The sequence below is a fragment of the Panthera tigris genome, chromosome C2, assembly GCF_018350195.1.
Source record: "Panthera tigris isolate Pti1 chromosome C2, P.tigris_Pti1_mat1.1, whole genome shotgun sequence".
In the NCBI taxonomy this organism is placed as follows: Eukaryota; Metazoa; Chordata; class Mammalia; order Carnivora; family Felidae; genus Panthera; species Panthera tigris.
This window is the reverse complement of record NC_056668.1, coordinates 64,753,581-64,769,873: the sequence shown is the minus strand read 5'-3', so window position 1 is coordinate 64,769,873 and position 16,293 is coordinate 64,753,581. Positions and strand designations below refer to the sequence as shown.

The window sequence follows — 16,293 nt, the reverse complement described above, 5'->3', positions numbered from 1 at the left end:
GAAGAGAAACAATATCTCTCCAGTGTGCCTCATGGAGTTACAGGGTTTGGGGGAAGATCGACAGAGGCTATCTGGGAAAGTGCTTTTAAAATAGTAGAGTATTGGGGCGCCTGGGTGGCACAGTCGGTTAAGCGTCCAACTTCAGCCAGGTCACGATCTCACGGTCCGTGAGTTTGAGCCCCGCATCAGGCTCTGGGCTGATGGCTCAGAGCCTGGAGCCTGTTTCCGATTCTGTGTCTCCCTCTCTCTCTGCCCCTCCCCCGTTCATGCTCTGTCTCTCTCTGTCCCAAAAATAAATTAAAAACGTTGAAAAAAAAAATTAAAAAAAAAAAAAAAGTAGAGTATTAATGTACATGAAAGCTGGCACAGCTTCCCGTCCAGGAGTCCTAGGATACCCATTTCAAACTTAGGAAAATCTGCCCTTCCCCTATTTCTCAAATGTAAGCAAGAATTTTAGGTGAAATTTTATCTTAGTCCCCAAAAGAGAGGAATATGCCTCTGCAGTACCTGAACTGACACGGGTGGGTGATTCACATTATACCTCCCTGCACCATCAGTTACCAGAAGGAAGTGATCCTGTGGCTTGAGGATATGTCGATTAGCACCAAACACCTTGTGAGTGTTCAATAAATATTAGCCAGTGAGGCCTAAGTTAAGATTACTGAAGTGAGGAGTCTTATTTACTGCTTACCCACATGACCTGTGTTTCACCTTTTAAGGAAAAGTACAGCATCTTCATTTAGCCATTCTGCTGATCTGCAAACTGAAAGACCAAGAGAACCTGGCTTACTCCACATAGGTTCTCTGTTTTACTAAAAAGAATGGTACCTTAAAAGTCACAGTAAATGCCAGAACTTAAAACTAGATCCTACTGTACTACCTTGATGTAGAGCAAGAGCGAGATGCTGAGTGAGTACAGAAAGGCCCCTCTGTCCAAATATATTTTCCCCACATCTCTCTTTACAAGTTCTTTGTGGTTCTCATTCTGGCAGTTTCTTTGAATGGATACAAATGCCCTTGAGAGGGGCAATAAGAAGGCCCTACCACTTTGGTGTGAACCAGGTGCTGAATAAAGCAATGGTACCCAGGATTTCTGGATTTTGTAAATCGATTTTTTTTTTTTTTTTTTACAATTAAAAATTTTTTTTTTCCTTTAAGTAATCTCCACACGCAACATACGGATTAAACCCACAACCCCAAGATCAAGAGTTGCATGGTCTACTCACTGAGCCAGTGAGGCACCCCTATAAATCAGTTTTACAAGATTTGGGGGACTCATGGGATTACTAATTTTTGTATTTTTCTGAGAGAGGACATCAACTAACAGCAACTATCACCATTTCATAATAGAATAGACAGTTCACAATAAATGAAGTCATAGGAGCATAATCTCAGAATAAAGGAGTGTTCTTTTTAAGAAGGGACAGTTGCAATCGTAAAACTGTGATGACAGGTACAGATAAATGTATTAGATGATCCCTCCCACTTCTCCCATGGCTCTCCATTTGTGAGCCACCATCCCAGACAGCTGGGAGGATGTGAAGTGAATTGACAATGTTTAGAGTCCTGGAGATGGGCGGGGTGGGGGGTGGGGGTGGGGGGGCTAAAGAAGATGGTATATTCCAAAAAGGGAAAGAGAAGAGAGGAACACTCTGTAGCCATAATTTTGACTAGGATTATGTACAGATATAGACAACAGAGCCCTACTGTGTTGGATCTGAAGGGAACTTCATCCCTTGGTTACAAAACAGGGATGGCAGGAGCCCCATATATTACACCTGAAGAAAGCCAAGTGCACTGGGGCTTTTCTTTTTCATTGATGAGTGTACCCTGCCTACCTCCCTGGGGACGCAGCCCCCCATTCCCTGGAGGAAAGGGCAAGGATGAAGGAGAGGAAATGTGAAAACAGTGTTAACAACCCAACACAGAAACTAGAATGTAATTAAGATGCAAGGAAGGAAGAACAAAAGGAACTCTCTCACTGTAGTTGAAACTTTCACAATAAAAAGAATCCCTCCCTTTGAAAGTAAGGATATGAGCCACAAAAGCGATATAAATATTTTCTGTTAAAGATGAGCTCATTTTGCCTGAGAACCTGAAGCTCAGAGGACCTGCCCGAGGCCATTCATACCAGATGGCAAGGCCAAGCTTGCACGAGCCCCCACTGGTGTTTCCACGGCTTCCCGCTCTCAACGGATAGTATGTCACGTGAGGCAATTAAAACACTCTCCTAAAGTTTTAACGTATTCTTTCTCTCTCTTCTTTTCCTGTTATCAGGCAGGTTTCCTTTCTTCCCGGATGTGGTTAAAAGACCAACAAAACCCCCGTTTGCTGTCCAGAGCACCCCTCCACCCTGTGTTCTCCTTTGCCGCACCTCGGCCCCGGCGTGTGAGGATGCCACCCTCCCCCGGGTGCCTCGCTACCCGAGCTGTGGCTGGAGTCAGCGCCTCGGTGGCCCCTGGGGGTTCCCCCAGCCGTGGGGCAGCTGCGGGAGCGGAGCGGGCACGGTGGGGGCGCCGCCGGGCTCCCGGTGACTCAGACGGGCCGACGCGTTCCGGGAAGCGGCGGGAGGCGCGCGGGGGCGCAGGGCTTTCCCCGCAGCCGCAGGGTGTCGCGTTCCCGACGCCAAAATGGGGATCAGAAACCCGTGGGCGGAGTGGCCCGGGAGGAAGCCGAGCCGCGCGGAGCAGAAGCAAGCGTCACTGTTCCTTTTTGAGAGGGATCGGACGGAATGTGGCCTTGACTTAACGAAAGCCAAAGACTTGGCCTTGAGGGGACTGCGCGTCGGCAGTGCGCACGCGGAGCCCCAGGGCCTGTTCCGGAGGCTCCCCGGCCGCCCCTGCTGGGAGGTGGGGGGCAGGGAGGGGCAAGGGAAGGGTGGGTGGACGACTTGAATGGGGCAGGGTGTCGCGGGACCCCGCCGCCTGGGCCCCCCCTCTCCTCCCGTGACTCTCCCCGCCCCCGCTGGGAGCCAGGCGCAGGGTCTGACCTAGCCTCAGGTCAGCAAACAAATGACCGAGGAGCAGGCTGAGGAGTGCCGGGCCCCTGAGCCAAGAGGGCTTTGAGGGAAGTGGAGTACTGTGAGGGCTCCTCTGAAGAACCCCCGCCCACCTCTCCTTCCCAGCCTTCCCTTCCCAGACTAGCCGGTTCAGTATCAGAGATTCCTTTGTTTTCAACGTTGGCCTCTAAGCCCCATGGTGGGAGGCTGGAGAGGAAGATGGTTGGGCAGAGCTGGGCAGTGGAAACAAAGATTGGGGTGTGAGGCGGGGGAGCTTGTGGGTAGCTGCATGAGGGCACAAGGGAGACATCCAAGACAAACCCATCTGGAACACAAGCTGGCCAAAAGAAGAAAAGGCGGCAAGAGGGGGAATGGGGTGAAAAAAGCTCAACCTCCAGGCAAGACAAGTTCAGAAACAAAATGTTGGCTCTAAAAAAGGATTTAAGGTGGTGCAAGGTTGTTCCTGTGAGTTAGGCAGTTTAAATGCATTATCTTTGTTTTCATTTATCTCTGTAAGATCAATACTATTATCCCATTCCAGAGACAAGGGAAAAATCAGAAAGTTAAAATTTCAGTCTCTGGTCCCAGCTCCCTAAAGCAAATCCCCCTCAGTACCCCTTTGCCAAGGTCTGCTTATATTATGAATCAATCACCACCACCCCCTTTTATTCTCCTGCAATTCGAGTTCCTTCACTCCCAAACAAAAAGGTCCTAATAATACACCTTTTAATGCAGTCATTTTACTTCTGGAAATCTATTCTAAAGAAATGTTATGACATAGGAGGCATATGCCTCAAAATATTCACTGTGGCCTTCTTTATAATATTAAAAACACTCTGATCTAAATGACCAATAATGAGGAGGAGTAAATTATTTATATGATAAAATACTACAAGGCCTTAAAACAATGCTAAATGTAGGGTTTGATAACTAGAATAAAGATTTAAGTTATAATGTTAAGTAAGAGCAAGATACATTGTATGTATTATATGTATATAATATATAATATTTATATACACACAATGTAATCACAACCCTTATGGAAAGTATACATAGAAAAAAACCTGGAAATAAATTATACCTTTGTGTGGTAGAATTGACAACAAGCACCTGTTTATATGTTTTCCAATTTCTCTACAATGAGCATAAATATGTCTTATTAATTAAAATATTAAAATATTTATTTCAAAAACTTTGCATATTATACACACACACACACACACACACACACACACACATATATATGTATAAAATATGAAATCACTAATCCAGTCACTAGGCCTGGATGAAAGAAGATAAGGTGTACTTGAGTGATTTTTCCATCAGTTTAAAGATTGTCCATAATTTAAAAGATATGTAGAGGGTTGCCTGGGTGGCTCAATTGGTAAAGCCACCCACTCTTGATTTTGGTGCAGGTCATGGTCTCACGGTGGTGGGATTGAGCCCCTTGTTGGGCTCCCTGCTGGGCATGGAGCCTGCTTGGGATTCTCTCTCAAGAAACAAACAAACAAACAAACAAACAAACATATATAGAAGTCAAAGGGGATGGGGCAATTTTTATACATCCAAGACATTAACAAAAGGGAAGGCCATGCCCTGTTGGGCCAAAGGAGGGTCAAATATCTGAGCTTTAGAATACATAAAAAGGAAATGGTGAGTTCGCAGCTGATTCCTGATTGGCAAGGACATGCTGATTCATGGGCAGAAGGGACCAAGTTGGAATTGAACTCTTAATGGCAAAGGAAAGAATACATTAATAAACATGATTACTTAGGAAAGGAGGTGAAGGAGTAAAAGGTAAGGTAATGACATCATGAAAAGTTTATTTTACAATAGATATATTGTATATCATGAAGATTAGATATGCAAAATGGACTTAACATGTTCATGTTTGGCCCAAGATTGTTGATACTGGTATAGTATTTTGTATCTCAACCCAAGCAGATGCTAATAGGTTCATTTGGGGGTAGAAAACGCCTAAGAATAAAATAACCCCCTATTTGTGGCCCATAACTTTTCTATAAGGAGGGAAGGGGAGAAAATCAAGAAAATTGTATGTCTACTATGTGTTCCTGGAGATCCTTCTGTAGCAGCAAGAAAATATGTGCTAATTGATAAAAGTAGGTTTCCTTGGTTTGACAACTGTCCAATCCTGTGTAAGGACCTGGTAGAATGAAGAATATAGCAGTATCCTATAGATACTAATCTATAGTAATCTAATAATAGATATGGTATGAAAATAACAGATGGAACATAAACTATGTTAAGAACCTATGTTACGGTAGGAGGCAAAAGTCTTGTTCTGGGATTGAAATCTAGGATTTTCTGGGTGGTGATGAAAATTAACAAACTGTATACAAAAATCTCTCTTTCTGGGCTTAATGATGTCTCGGGTATTTCCAATTCCCCTTCCTTGGTTCTTCCCCTGACAAGGGGGATACGTGGCTGATAACACCTCTGTTGCTGATCTCACTTTTTCTCCCCCATCTATTGAAAGCTGTGCACCCTATACTGGGAATGAGGTATGAGGAGGGGCTATTCGGTTGAGGGCCTTGTAGATTCACTTCCTTTCCTTAACAACACCCTCGTCTCCCCAACACCATCACCCTCTAGTCTTCCCAACTTCATCACTCTGTTTTCCAACCACTGAAATACATTAGAGGGGGGCAGGAGGAACCACTCGTGCTTCTCTTAAGACTTTTAAAATTAAGGGCTATGGGGCGCCTTGGTGACTCAGTTGATTGACTCCTGATTTCGGCTTAGGTCATGATTCCAGGGTCATGGGATGGAGCCCCTGTTGGGCTTTGCGCTGAGTGTGGAGCCTTTCTGAGAATCTCTCACTTCCTCTCTCTGCCCCTCCCCGACTCATGCACACATCCTCTCTCTCAAATAAAAATTTAATTAAATGAAGGGCTCCTAGAGCCAGGAGACAGGATGTTTCAGCACTAAAACAATGTTAGGATTTCTACAAACACTTGTTGGTTAAATGAAGAAATAAAGAGCACAATGTTTTGGTTGGATGTTAACTTTGTGTTAGTGCCTAGATGGAAGGTGGGAACCCATCTTGCTTGATATCCTGCAACTCATGGAATGCAGTGAAATGTTATCTTCTTAAAATGCCTTATGCTACAATATGAAGTGAATTCTTTTTTTTTTTTAAATACTTATTTATTTTTGAGACAGAGAGAGACAGAGCATGAATAGGGGAGGGCCAGAGAGAGAGGGAGACACAGAATCTGAAACAGGCTCCAGGCTCTGAGCTGTCAGCAGAGAGCCCGACGTGGGGCTTGAACTCACGGACCGTGAGATCATGACCTGAGCTGAAGTCAGACGCTTAACCGACTGAGCCACCCAGGCGCCCCTGAAGTGAATTCTTGATGCCTTGCATCAAAATCAAAGAATGTGGCAGAGAAATCGTGTTACTTAAAAATTATAATAGAGAAACAGAAACCATTTTGATTTACTTTGACCAAAACACTGAATATAAGCATTTCTATGACACTTAGGTCAGAAAATATAAGAACTTTCTGACTCTACCCTTAAACACACACACACACACACACACACACACACACACACACACACACACAAACAACAACAAACCCACATAACCCTCTAGAGACTGTTTCATAAAAATATGTGATGAAATCCAGAAGGTGCTTTTATCTCATAACACCCATACCAGAAGATTAATCTCTGTGGTCAGTGTCTTGTTCTGGTTGTGGATACGTTTGAGCCCAGCTTTGGAATCTTCTCCAGTGAGAACATCTGTTCCACAGTTGTTAATGTTTGTTTGGTATTGCCCAAAAGAAGACAGCAGAAGAGAAGAATTTTTAACAATGAGTCCCAAGATAGACTAGATCAGCAGCATTGCTTATTTTTAAACGGCTTTTTTTTTTCCCCAGTAATGTGACCTGTATGTAAAAAAAAAAAAAAAAAAAAAAAGAGGGGGTAGGTCACTGGACCAAGAGATGGATGTCCATCCAATATTGGAATGTAGTTTAGCTTGTTTTCACCACTTCTCAAATTTTCGTCCCAGAAAGATTTGTTCATTGAATTATTGCTACATTCCACACTAAGCTTAGTTTTTGAATTTTTGGATAGAATTTTGAGTGTTTAACTGAAAATAACCATAAGTGACAGACTAATTCTACAGTTTCTACAGTATTCAATTAGGAGTATGCAAGAATAAAAAAAAAATCTCGTCTTAGGAAGTCTAAGTAAAATATGTAAATAATCTATATCATTTGGAAATGTACTACCTTAGCCAAGAACTACCTTAACTTAGTTATTGAGTTCTGTGAAACCCAATTAAATTAGCTGATCATTAAGTAAAATATCTTTTCATTTTTCTAAATAATGTGAGGTTCAAGCATATTTCCTGCAAGAAAAATCAAGCAGGCCTTCATTTGCAGAGTGGAAAAATTACATTTAAGGCAAAATTCAAATTATTAGATGACATTTTTTAAAACATTAGACTGTTACTTCTGTCATTAGTACTATCTTTAAAATATTCTTTTTTAAGAGTAATTATTTGAGACTTCCCATGGATATCATTTAAAAGGATTCTGAGTTTTACCCAGTAAAAAACTATTGAGACCTAGCATTTGAAAACTTTGTAGAAACAGCTGGGTTTAGTTTCAGAGCTCCAAAATTAAATTGAGAGAGGGAAAGATCCTAATCCCTCAAACCATCTGTTCAAAGAACAGTTTAAAAAAAAAAAAAAAGAGAGAAAAAAATGACAGTCTTCAGCTGAGGGAACAACAATGACCTCTTAACTGAAGTCTGAAAGTCCCTTTCCTATTCACTATTTCAGCTGATCCTCACCACATTCCTGTGAGGACTATAAGGTAAATATTTTTTATCCTCTTATTATAGCTAAGGAAATGGAGGCTCCTTATTCCCCATCACACAAAACAACATTAGCAAAGGCTATTCTTGCACCTTGGTTGGCCGCTTCAAAAATTCTAAAGCTACTTTTCTGTACCACCTTCTAATTCCATTCTTCCTTTGTGTCCCCTTTCCTTTCCTTCCTTTTTCCCTCTCTTTTCTTTTGTCTTCCCCTTCCTCCCACATTAATAGAGATGCCTCTATAGTGCCAGAAATTATTCTACGTTGCTAATGTTCACAAAAGAAACTATGTCCACAATGGCAAGACAGCTAAGAATCATTCGTAGAAATCTAGAGAAGAGCCGCTTCTCTCTGCCTTATTTCTATACTGTTTCCATCGAAAATGGAAACTTCTCTATCCTATAAAACATAAAACAGCACACTACATATGGGTGCTGACCACTTTTTTCCAAAGAACTAGATTTGAATGGGTGTTCTATAGGCCCTTTGTGAAACCAAGTCAAGCCAAACAAAATACACATGACACCTGGACTGTCCAGAGGAAAGATTCCAGGGCAAACCTAAGGGCAACAGATCTCAGAAAGGAGGCATTAGTGAGGTCAGGAGGGGGCACAAGAGATAAATGATTGGCTGGGTGGTTGACCCTCAGACAAAAAAAAAAAAAAAGTTTCGACTTGCAGATTTAAGGAGCAGTGATTTTCAAACTTTTTTTTTAAGCATGAACTGTTTTGTTCAGAAAAATTTTACCCCAAAGCATAAAAGAAGTAGAACTGAAGAAAGCAAGAGTGCTCTGCTTAAGCAGGGTAGGGGACCCCAGAGTCCTCACTTCAGGCCTTGTAGTGGTCCCTCGTATGGGAAAAGAATAGCACAAATTTAGGTTTATTTGTACTTAAATATCTTTCTAAATAAGTAAGCTAGCCCAATTTCTTAGGATTCAAGTACGGGTTCTCAAACAACTATTTCAGCAAAAGCCCCTTACTCAAGCCCACTCCAACCCCAGGGGGTTTCAGAGAAAAGAGGCAGCTGGTCAGGTTGCCTCTCTTCAACCTGATTCCTTATCTTCAAAGCCGAGATTCTACCTGAAGCAGGGTAGGAGGCATGAGAATAGATGGTTTGGGTTCCCAGAGGACTCCTTGGGGGTTGTTGGATTTGGGGGGAGCTGTATTAATTTTATCCAGTTCTAAAATAATAGTTTCATTTAGAGAAAGTTCTCTTGAACACATATCCCTTAGTCCTGCACTGGAAAGTTATACTTTTTTATTCCTTTAGCAATTCACTATGTTCAAAGCACACTATTTTTGTGTCCATTATCTTGTCAGATTCCCACCCCACAAAGTAAGCTAGACAGGTATTATTATCCCCATTCTATAGATGAGGAAGCTAAGGTTCAGAAAGATGAAGGGACTCCCATAAGGTCATATGACAAATGCACAGGTCTTCTGATTCCTAATGTAGAGCTTTAAACATACAGGTTATATACACAAATCTTGCATCCTAGTGAGTAGCAAGTAAAGACTACAGATTTGGGGTTATCAGTTCTGTGTCCTTGGGGACCATCTATGTAATAATTATTTGTTTCATCTCACACACAGGACAAATGAGAGGATTTGGTAACAGCACTTTGTAAGGTGCCACCTAAGGGTTAGTTACTTCTCCCCCACCCCCCCCACCCCCCGCACCCCTGATCTTAGCAAGTTCTCTGTCCTTCCATTAACTTGGACTTCACTTTTACAAACCAAAAGATATTTGGCTCACACTGTCTGTTGATATTGTGCAAGTCTCCTGTGAAATTCAGCAGGTAGCCAGAGCAGCCAGCTGCCATACTTTTGCACAACCTCAAACTGAAGTTCTTTCTCCCTTTGTTGGAGATTCAAGGATGTGCTGCGAAAGGCTTCCAAAAGTACTTTACTCTGAACCCCAAGCAGTGGCCATAAGGACTGTGAGTCCAGCTGATGTGTTAAGGAGGACCTCAAGGGATGCGGGCATGGGGGAAGCTGGGCCTCTCTGGAGTCATCACAGGCCAGGGTCTTTGTCTTCTCCTTGGCAGAATCAGAACCTGAATTTGGCAAGTTCACCTGAGAGTGATCCATTCTCTGCAATCAAGTTCAGTGGGGATAACTTTATGACATCTAATGGCAATTTCATCTTATTTATTTATTTATTTATTTATTTATTTATTTATTTATACAGCGAGCTTGGGAGGGGCAGAGAGAGGGAGAGAGAGAGAGAAGCGCAAGCAGGCTCCACACTGCCAGCACAGAGCCCAATGTGGAGCTCGAACCCAGGAACCATGAGATCATAAGCTGAGCCGAAATCAAGAGTCAGACGCTTAACCCACTGAGGCCACCCAGGTGCCCCAATTTCATCTTTTTGAAATAGGAATTCACAGTTGGGTATAGCCTCTGTATAGATGGAGGCTTCCCTCAGGAGGGCAAGATGCAGATGATAAAAGTTGTTGATAAAAACAAAATCAGAGTAAAGAAAGTTGGGATAATTTAGGGAATATGTACGCTTTTACAAAATGAACATATCTTATTGTTTTCTCAGAGTATAAACATTATACATTATTCATCATTAAAAAAAAATCACTCAAAAAACACAGCAACACAGTGAAGTATGCAGAAGAAAGAGAAAAGCATCCATCCAGAAAAAAGCTATTGTTAATGTTTTGCATATATCCCCCCAGACTTTTTTTAATATATATAGTTACCAAAATAGAATTAATTATACTGTATATCTGTTTTGTAAGCTTTTTCACTTAGATGTTGGACATCTTTCTATGCCAGTAAATATATGTCATCTTTTTAACCAGCTGTATAATAAAGGATATTTTTCTCAAGTTTTGAGGTAGTCTTACGAATCCTCCTTCTCTCCTACAGGCAGCATTATCTGAGCCCCTTCTCCTCTTTCGGGGGTTCCTGATGCTGGGCGCTTCTGAGGAACGCACTGACCTGTTATTTCTGGCTAACACACCCTGGCAGCCAGCAAACTCCACCGGCCAGCTGTATCTTCTCAGGCAAATGACTGTATTCTCCAGAGCTTCAGGTTTCTCTGTATAGTAAATGAGAAGTTTGGATAACGATTTTCTAAGATTCTCTCAGCTCTGAAATGACACAGTAGCTTCTAGTTCATTTATCTCTGTGTTTGCCTTGGCCCGGTGTGATGCTGGCACTGAATGGTGGGGAGGCCCCAGCGCTGCACCCGCATGATGTTCTTAACCGCCCGGCCTGAAGAAGAAGCCCTGCTGGTAGCCGATGGTTGAGGCCGGCAGGGAACGGGTGGGTGGGAGGGCTGTGTTAGGGAAACAGCTCTCCTAGTTTCCTTCCAAGATGGCAGTGGGTGATGTCTACTAGGAGGATTCACATTCACAGCACATCAGGAAACAGGGCCTTTGGGGCCATTCAGTCCCCTGAGCACAACTGTCTCAACAGCAGGATAACTATGGTATCCAGTATTCATAAATACTGGAATTCCTCTCCTGTTTTAAAAGCTCTTTGGCCTAACTTTTCTCATCTAAGTCTCATTCCTGTCTTTCAGATGAGAAAACTGAGACTCAAAAAGTGTGATGATTTGCCTAAGACCAGTGGGCAATTATTTGCAGAATGAAGATTCCACCCCACACTCCACCAGTGGGTTTCTCCTCCACCCCCACAGTCTTCACACTGGATGCACAGTCACATGACAGATGCACACATATGTGCAAAATATTCACACAGACACACGCCTCAATCCCCACCCACCACTGCAAGGACCCAAGAGAGCAAGCACTGCCCTTCCCTGGCTCCCTCGACCCATTTAACACATATTGATGAGCATTATGGTAGGCACCAGTGATTAAAGTGATGAACCAGGAGACATGGCTCCTGATCTCACAGAGTTGATCCAGGGTCATCCAGAATGAGGCAGGGACAGGGTGGATGTGAGGATGGCCCATTCAGTGTGACAAGAGCAGCACTGGGGCAGTATGGGGTAGAATGGGAGCACATAGGAGAGACACCTGACCTTTCCTCAGAAGGATCAGGGAAGGCATCTTGGAGGATGAGACATCCATGTTGAGACCCAAATGATGGGTTGGAGTTGGCAAGAGCCCTGGTGGAGCTAAAAAGGGAGATAGGGTGAGTATTCTACACAGAGAGAGGAGCATGTACAAATCCTTGAAGGCAGGAGGAACACGTACTTTTGAGGAACTATGAGAACTACAGTGTGGCCGAGGGTCATGCTCAGATGGGGCGGTGGTATCCATGGAAGCCATGGAAGCCACAGAGAAGGCAGTTCTCTGAGAATGATGGCTGGTAAACCAATAAACACCATCTTAGTGTTTATGGAGCAGATGTTTGTCTTGAGGGCATTGGGAAGCCATTCAAGGGTGTAGGGAGTGATATTAGTGACAGGCTCTTATCAGACATTCTCTTTTCCAATTCTGCTATAAGATATACTCTGGCTATAGTTTCCGCAAAAATATGGATGTTCAACTTCAGGACACATTTCCTGTTTAAGCTGCCACCTGTTTCACTGTTGTTGCCGCTTCCTAGGTGTCTACGGCCTGTGCCAGGACGGCTCAGAGGACCAGAGCACTGTGATCTAGATGCCATGGGTATGCCAGCATGCAGGCCAAATAGCTTCTAACTTCTACCCCCAGCCTCAGCTTTAACCCAGGGCCCGGACTCCAGGTGACAGAACATGGATTGGCCAGACGACATCCCTAAGGAATATTGGAACACAAGTTTGAAGTATAACTAGAAGTATGTGGACTAGCCAATTCTACCCTCATTATAAACAAAGGGAAGCAGTATGAATATTTAATAAGTTATAGATAATAACAATTATCAATGAAAATGATGCATGGCTCATACAACATATTCAATAAATACTAAGTCAATTAATCAGCATTTAATGTTTATTTTTGAGGGGCACCTGGGTGGCTCAGTCGGTTAAGCGTCTGACTTCAGCTCAGGTCATGATCTTGTGGTCTGTGAGTTTGAGCCCCGTGTCGGGCTCTGTGCAGACAGCTCAGAGCCTGGAGCCTGTTTCAGATTCTGTGTCTCCCTCTCTCTCTGCCCCTCCCCTGCTCATGCTCTGTCTCTCTCTCCGTCTCAGAAATAAATAAACGTTAAAAAAAATTTTTTTTTAAATGTTTATTTTTGAGAGAGAGGGGGAGGGGGAGCATGAGCGGGGGAGGGGCAGACAGAGAGGGAAACACAGAATCCAAAGCAGGTTCCAGGCTCTGAGCTGTCAGCCCAGAGCCTGACATGGGGCTCGAATCCACAGACTGGGAGATCATGACCTGGGCAGAGGTCAGATGCTTAACCGATTAAGCCACCCAGGTGTCCCCAATTAATCAGTATTTAGACAAGAAGAGAAGCCTTATAGGAACTTGTAAAAAGGGAAAGAAATGGTTACATTAATTATGATATTTTATTAAAAGCATATATATTTGCTTGTGTATGCACAGAATTTCTATAGAAAGATTTCCAAGAAAATTAATACTAGTTACTTCCGGGGTGAGGAACAGGGAAGCTGAGGGCAGGGATGGGGGGGGCAGTTTTTACTATGCCCTTTAGAGTCTTTTACATTCGGAAACACAAGAATGTGATACCTGACTTAAAAAAAAAATTAAAATTAAAAACCCACCCATTAAGCAGGATCCCATGTGGTGATGAAAAAGAGTGAGATTGAGCTATACTTACAAAAATGGATAGTTCTCCAAAACCTGCTGTTATTTAAAACAGCATGTTTCAGAACATATTTATGTTGTAACTTTATCTTTGTGGGGAAAAAACAAACTCACTCGATGTGTATTTTTTTAGTATATATACAGAGAAAGGTCTCTGTGCCGTCCAATACAATAGCCATTGGTCACATAAGGCTATGTAAATTTTTGGGTATTTTTTTTAGTTTGTATTTATTTATTTTGAGAGAGAGACAGAGAGAGAAAGAGTGGGAGGGCCAGAAAGGGAGAGAGACAGAATCCCACACAGTTTCCCCACTATCAGCCCAGAGCCTGATGTGGGGCTTGAACTCACAAACCATCAGATCATGACCTGAGCAGAAACCAAGAGTTGGCTGCTTAACCAACTGAGCCACCCACGTACCCCTATGTAAATTTAAATTAACTAAAATGTACAGTTCAGTTCCTCAGTGGCACTAGCCACATTCAAGTGCTAACAGCCCATATGTGGTTAGTGGCTGCCAAACTGGACAGTGCAGAGAGAACACATGTCCCTCAGAAAGTTCCACTGGACAGAACTAGTCTGATTGAATCCAGCCCAGACTGACACATGGGATTGCAAGGATGTAGGAAGGGACTTTGTACTGTATAAGTCTCCATGTCGTTTGAATTTTTTTTTTTTTTTTTACAATTACTTCGAAAATTTTACAAAAGAAGGGGACCTATGGCACCTCCGGCAGGTGTTTATTCCTCATTAAAATCACATCCTGTATTTTTTCATGATTCCTGCCAATTCTAGTCAGGAGTCAAGTGCTGGCAGAGTTGCCAGAGGAACTATTCTGGTGAGGGAGTGATGGAGACGACCACTGTCCAGAGTCAGAGCGCATACACCTCTGGGAGGAGCCCCTCAGAAAGCAGCTGACCATCCAGCTAGTCTTGCTTCCTTCTGGTTCTCAGTGCTTTTCAGTCACAAGGGACAAAATCAGTTTGAGCTCCTGCCAGAGGGAAAAGCAGAGGCTGAAGTATTTTTAGTCCTTGGAGTTGTGGAATCTGGCAGAGGTGAGGTGGACACTGGACAGGGAGGCCCACATCCAAAGGACCCTGAGGTCTCCTCAGAGATGGGGACCTAGCGGGGTGGGAGGATACTGCTCTGAGGTGGGGACGGCCATCCCACAGGGGAGGAGGAGCATACTGGGCCAGGCTCAAAATGGCACCTGGGAGTAAAACTGACAAGAACAATGGATCTGATAGCTGCTCCATGGTTTCTTTCTTTCTTTCTTTCTTTCTTTCTTTCTTTCTTTCTTTCTTTCTTTTTCTTTCTTTTAAGTTTATTTATTTATTTTGAGTGAGAGAGAGAGCACCTGAGCAGGGGAGGGACAGAGAGAGGGGGAGAGAGAGAGAATCCCATGCAGGCTCCATGCTGTCAACACAAAGCCTGACTCGGGGCTCAATCCTGTGAACTGTCAGATCAGGGCCTGAGACAAAATCAGGAGTCAGACACTCAACGGACTGAGCCACCAGGGTGCCCCTGCTCCACGGTTTCTAATACTGGAGGATTGACAAAGACGAAGAGAAACTTGGAAGGAAAAGAGATGGGATGGAGTCAAAGTATAGCCAGGAGGTAAGTGGGAAGGAACATTACAATATTTTTCAACTCAAATAAAACTTGGACTTGAAATATTAAACATCGCTCTGGTTATCATCCACAAGACAGAGAGAAGTGAAATTTCCTAAGATTATAAATAGATGGAATAAACTGAAACTCTGGGTTATAACTGCTTGGGGCACTTCATTTTTCCCCCACCTGGAGGAAGTTTATTCTAGACTGGGGTCCAAGTTTTTTCTTACCAGAAACAACAGAAATAGCAAAAAGGACACAGAAGCTTGACATGTGGCTCAAGATTCTTTATCGAACTGGAATTTAAACTGGCCCTTTTGTGCTCATTGTTCTTTCTTTCTTTGGCAGATTTATAATGGTCATTTAATAAGCCATTTGTCCCTATAAACCTAGTCCAGGCAGGTAGGTGGCTCATGCTTCACCCTTGTTCTCTTTGTTCTTCTTTTGAGAATGTTGATCCTGCCATATTGTTTTACACCCAATGCCTTTGCTTAGATTCTTCCCTCTGTCTGGAATATCTTCCCTTCAGGCAGAGAGACCTCTCAAATTCCACTCATTTTAGAAGACTCAGCTCCTCTGAGTCAGACTTAATGTCATCCACCTCCCATTGTGGTTTGGTAAGAATCCGTTGAGGATGTGTCCATCTCCTGCATGAAGCTGTGAGCTCCCACAAGGACAGACAATACATGTTCATCCTTGTGTCCCCCCTAACCCAGAGCCTGGTTCATGATGAGTGCTTAGTAAATGCTGATTTTCATCTCTTCCTCCCCTCGCATAATCACCACTCTATTCCTTTCATTCACATTGTTAATATCTTTTGAGCCAACGTGCTGTGGGGAAAACAGATTGTGGTAGGCTGAGTAATGGCACCCCAAAGTAGTCCATGTCCTTATTCCTGCTGCCTCATATATCTAGAAGGATTTTTGCAGATGTGATCAAGCTAAGGATCTTGAGATGAGATTATCCAATTATCTGATGTCATCACAGGGTCTTTATAAGAAAAAGGCAGGAAATCAAAGAGATGTGATGAGGGGCCATGAACCAAGGAAAGAGGACAGCCTCTAGAAACTGGAAAAGGCAAGAAAACGGATTCTCTCTGAGACCCTCCAGAAAGGAACCAGTCCTGCAGACATCTAACACACAGATAAACGGAAAACG

The 16,293-nt window shown here is 43.2% G+C and overlaps 1 protein-coding gene across 2 annotated transcripts in view; it reads right to left on the bottom strand.

Annotated features, from left to right (window-relative positions):
* The window catches only part of ARHGAP31 (Rho GTPase activating protein 31), a 115,665-nt gene that overhangs the window by 86,435 nt on the left and 12,937 nt on the right, over positions 1 to 16,293 (bottom strand). Inside the window, exons 1-2 of one of the 2 annotated variants that reach the window (XM_042998541.1) lie at positions 2,375 to 2,854; positions 712 to 763 (exon numbers count right to left, since the gene is read on the bottom strand). The exons of the other annotated variant lie outside the window; for it this stretch is intronic. Coding sequence (XP_042854475.1) covers positions 712 to 739 — 28 coding nt within the window. The 5' untranslated portion in view covers positions 740 to 763; positions 2,375 to 2,854. Of the gene's footprint in view, positions 1 to 711; positions 764 to 2,374; positions 2,855 to 16,293 lie in introns of those variants that run through there. 2 annotated transcript variants of the gene reach the window in all.